At 48.3% G+C, this 4,810-nt stretch overlaps 1 protein-coding gene across 1 annotated transcript; it reads left to right on the top strand.

Moving 5' to 3' along the window:
* Positions 1 to 1,963: 1,963 nt before the first annotated feature.
* On the top strand, positions 1,964 to 4,602 carry LOC119317206 (UDP-glycosyltransferase 82A1-like). Its single transcript, XM_037591633.1, has 2 exons — positions 1,964 to 2,469; positions 3,596 to 4,602. Exons 1-2 carry the CDS (start codon positions 1,983 to 1,985, stop codon positions 4,576 to 4,578), a joined length of 1,470 nt encoding a protein of 489 aa, XP_037447530.1. The 5' UTR covers positions 1,964 to 1,982; the 3' UTR covers positions 4,579 to 4,602.
* Positions 4,603 to 4,810: the final 208 nt, after the last annotated feature.

The following is a 4,810-nucleotide window of genomic DNA, read 5'->3' as shown; positions in this document are numbered from 1 at the left end:
TGTTTGAGCGCTTCTTTTGGGCTGGTGGGGAGACCGAGGAGAAGGTGGAGGCTCTGGTTGGTTCGCTGGTGATCCCGAGGGGAACCAGAGAGAGTGGCGGTGGAGGGATTCAGAGGATGGGACAGGATAGGCTAGGGTTTGATCTGATATTTATAGCAGATGAGTTTAGGTTAGGGCTAACTCGTCCCTTCGATCAAAATCAAACAGTTGGGAAAAATAGGCTAGGGAGCCCAAATAAAAAAACGGTGATGTTTTGTAGATGTTTGGGGATGATCCGGATCCAACGGTGACGACTGCTCGGGTCGGGTCCGGGACAATTTCGGGCGCGCACGTGAGGGGTTCGATGCACTGTGCAGAGAGGGTTTCGGACCGTGCGGTCGCATCGGACAACTCCGGAAGCGAAGAGGGGAAGGAGGGCGGACTAGGTGGGCTGTGGAGAGACTGCGAGGGGGAGAAGAGAGAGGGCCCGGCATCTGTTTCCGGGGACCGAAAACGTCCGACATTAGACCGACTATAATGTCACTATAGTTTAACGGTTGGGCTATCAAACGAACTCCGAATGCGATGAAACTTGACAGGCGATCTATCTACACTATAATAAGACCACACGTCAACTCTCATCCCATTCCGAGAACATTTTCCGGCCACTTATAAAATAATAAACCGGACATGCCGCGGGCGCGTGCAAGTGTGTCTGGGCTCAGAACGGACAACGGAAGGAACGAGGAGACCAGGACAGATGCAAGTTTTGAAAAACATGATGATGCAATGCACATAATGACATGATGAAATGCAACACGCAAGCAAATGACATGGCAATGGCAGCGAATAACCGCAAGACACCTGGCACATCGGTCTCGGGGCGTTACAAAGAAGTCATGTCATCTTCAGTCTGGGGTTTCGTGTTTGAATTGAATTTGAGTTCATGCAAGATGAAAGTTTGGGAAAGTCTTTTTATTTCCTCTCATTCAACTTTTAAAAAGTTTCAATTCCACTCAATTTCACGCAATCAATCACACACGCAATCATAAGTTCATAACCACTGAATAAGTACAACATTTCAAAATTTAAAATTTTGGGATGTTACAATTATTTTCGCAGTTGTATGCAAGTTTTTTTTCGAGAGTACGAAAGTCATCTCTATTATTAAAGGAAGGTTGGTAGCGTCGCCTCCACCTCCTCCCCCAGTTTTTTTTCTCCGCGCCTCCCCCTTCACTTTGGTTTACTTTTTCTGATAATTTCAACAGATGCTCCATAAAATAAAACCAATGTAAATAAAGTAACTTGAAATAGAAATAAAATTTGATAATTTCCAAAACAACGACATTCATTAACTCAATCAAATCAAATAAAATTAATTATTACTAAAATCTCAACTCAATTAAAACTTTCCTTGCCTTCCCTACCCATAACCAAATCAAATCAAATCTTACCAAAAAAATCTTAACTAAATCTAAACTATTCTTATCTTCTCTTACCCATACTCAAATCAAATTAAATCTTATCAAAATTCGGAATACGATTAGTGTAGGTATAAGTCGGACATAATTGATATTGAATCATTAGAATATTTATGTCCCTGTTGCAAGACACTGGCAAATAGCTAGGAAATATAGATTTGATGTGTTGCCAAGCCATATGTGGCATCAAAGCACGTGGAATTAATCTGCTAGATATGTGCATCCTTTTAGGAATGTGCAAGTCAACGTCTGGCAACAACCGGAAATGAATAAAACATGGATGGCAACGGCTAATAGATACAGCTAACCATGAGACGGAGCGTTTACCTGTGGGCGAAGAGATAACAACAACTTTAATTTAGCGAATGTCAAATGGAGAGGAAAGGGACACTACTGCCAGTAAGCAAGCAGCCGGAATCAGAAATCCCACGCCGCGCGCGCACACACACACATCTTTAAATATATATACACACCACGTTCGGAGGCCGATAGAAGTCCACAACTCGACCGAAAGCGGCCGCCATGGGAGCAGAGCCAGAGCTCGTCGACCCCGCCGTCGTCCTCGTGCCGTTCCCGGCGCAGGGCCACGTCACGCCGATGCTCCAGCTGGCGCGCGCGCTCGTCGCGCGGGGCGTCACGGCCACCGTCGCCGTGCCAGACTTCGTCCACCGCCGCATGGGTAGCGTCGACGTCGTCGGCGGCGTCGCGCTCGCGTCGATCCCAAGCGGCATCCCGGACGACGACGAAGAGCCACCGGGATTCGCCAGCATCGCGCACGCCATGGAGCACCACATGCCCGCGCACCTGGAGCAGATGCTAGCGCGGGGGGAGGCTCCTGGCGCCAGGGGTGCCGCGTGCCTCATCGTTGACGTCCTCGCGTCCTGGGCCGTCCCCGTGGCCTCCCGGTGCGGCGTGCCTGTCGTCGGGTTTTGGCCGGCGATGCTGGCGACTTTCGGCGTCGTGGCTGCCATCCCGGAGCTTCTTAGCAAGGGGTTCATCTCAGATTGCGGTATGCACCGATCTAACTATCCACGTCTCCTCCTCCTGGATCTTATTTCAACTACCAAGTATATATACCGTATTTTCACATGCATGATTAGCTTACGTTGCGCAGTGGCAATCACAAAATCACAAGGTTCTAGGAGATCCAATCCTACACATGGGTTCCGGGAACTATACATCTTGATGATATCTGTACTATTCTTACTTATATTTCTAGCAATAGCAAAAAAGTTAGTGCACACATTAGTTGCGTCAATTAATCTGGATTGAAGGGAGTACTTACATTACATATGCATTAGCGTTTAGTGCATTGTAATCGTATGGTATTGATGATATGCTCGCTGTACCAAAGGTAGACTGCTGCCTAGCTAGCTAGATGCCTAGATCCTACCAAATAGAGCTAAAGTGCTCACCGCGCGTCTTTGTTTATGTTAGGCGCTGTTAGTTCTACTTGTAATTAAGGTGGGTTGGCGATCAAGCATCTTTCTCACGGATAAAATAAGACTCGGCACATAAAACGGCATAACTTAAAAACCTGCCAAGACAACGATCGGTAGCATAGCATGAATTTAGCACGTCTGATTTGGGCCATTTTATTTATCAAGTAATAACATTACAAAGTCTGGCGAACCAACCCGTGGTTGGATGGTTAGAAAAACTGTGGTATCCTCAGCCTATCAGAGTTTAAGAAATTAATGCTCACATTTATTTCTGAATTTATTTTAGTATTTCCAGCGATGCGCATTTAGTGGGAGGAGACGTTTTCGTCGACGACGAGGTACCTACGGTGACTTTGTAAATTTCAAGATGATATGCCAGCTCAGTCTTTTGAAGGTGCTCATAGGGGTAGGGTGTGCGTGTGTGCGTTCATACGGATAAGTATATGCGCGTGTATATGAGCGTGTGTGTTTGTACTGTGTTTAAAAAAACATTACACAGTGTGAGTTGGGGCATTTCAAGCGCAGACTAACAAAGTTGACTTTAGCTTTAGGCCATGAGCTATCAATCACCGAGTCAGCCTACGTTATCAGATAGCAGCACGTAGACGGTAGACGTGAACAAGAAATTGTTTCCCCGGTTTTATTTCATTTGTTTCTTCTTCACTAAAAAGGAAATTTTAATTCGGTACGCAGGCAGTCCCATTTCGACGGAAGGACTCAACAAAGATGAAGCGAAAGAAGACCTCCAGATCGCAAACAACCTCCGCATAGTACCCGAAGACTTGCAACTTGGCACCAAAGAGCTGCTGCCATGGCTCGTCGGCTGCGCTGCATCGCAGAGATCAAGATTCGCCTTCTGGCTCCAGATCCTACAGCGCGCCAAGAGCCTCCGCTGCCTCCTGGTCAACTCCTTCCCGGGCGAAGCCGCCGACGTAGTTTCCGGCCAGCACGGCGCACCACAGGACCTCCGAATTCTCCAGGTCGGACCACTGCTAACCGACGGACTGCTTGACGATCCGCACGAGTTGCCAGCAGAGAACCCTAGCATGTGGCAGGCAGATGGATCGTGCATGGATTGGCTTGACCAGCAACGTGCAGGGTCAGTGATCTACGTGTCTTTCGGGAGCTGGGTCGCGCCGATCGGGCCGGTGAAGATCAGCGAGCTGGCGCACGGCCTCGAGGCCACCGGGAGGCCTTTCCTGTGGGTTCTGAAGAACGATCCTTCGTGGCGAGCCGGCCTGCCCAGTGGGTACATGGAGACGGTGGCCGGCCGTGGCAAGGTCGTCTCCTGGGCGCCTCAGGGAGGCGTTCTTGCGCACGAGGCCGTCGGGTGCTACCTCACCCACTGCGGCTGGAACTCCACGCTCGAGGCGATACAGCACGGGGTCCGTCTCCTGTGCTACCCGGTCTCCGGTGACCAGTTTATCAACTCGGCCTTCATCGTTAAGATGTGGGAAATAGGGATCAGGCTCCGGAGCACTGGCAGAGGCGACGTGAAAGATTATATCGAGAGAATCTTGGAAGGAGAAGATGGAAGACGGTTGCAGGAGAAGATGAATGAGTTGAGGGAGAGGGTTGCGGTGGGTGAGGCGAGGTTTGTAGCCAAGAAGAACCTCAAGGCCTTTGTTGATGGAATTAAGAGAGATGACCTTGCTCCAGGGCATCTAGCCACATAATTAAGCTAGAAGAGTTCGACCCAATGCTTTATTTCTGTTGTCTCAGTGAATGCCGATTCAGCAAGGTTTATGCTGACATGATTTCTCAAGGGAACGAAATGCTTCATAGATCTAGCTAGATAAAATTATGCGCTTTGAGTAACATCGTATCCATATTTTCAATCAGTTTGCAACATGAACAATATTCAAAGAAGTTATATGATCTACTAAATTTATTTATGGAAGCCACTCT

Source organism: Triticum dicoccoides, chromosome 6A (assembly GCF_002162155.2).
Source record: "Triticum dicoccoides isolate Atlit2015 ecotype Zavitan chromosome 6A, WEW_v2.0, whole genome shotgun sequence".
Taxonomy (NCBI): domain Eukaryota; kingdom Viridiplantae; phylum Streptophyta; class Magnoliopsida; order Poales; family Poaceae; genus Triticum; species Triticum dicoccoides.
The sequence above is the reverse complement of the archived record's forward strand: the minus strand, read 5'-3'. Positions and strand labels throughout refer to the sequence as shown.

Coding starts and splice junctions, on each gene's coding strand:
- LOC119317206 (XM_037591633.1), top strand. CDS start 1,983: ATGGGAGCAGAGCCAGAGCTCGTCGACCCCGCCGTCGTCCTCGTGCCG. Junction 2,470..3,595: donor GGGGTTCATCTCAGATTGCG/GTATGCACCGAT, acceptor TTCGGTACGCAG/GCAGTCCCATTTCGACGGAA.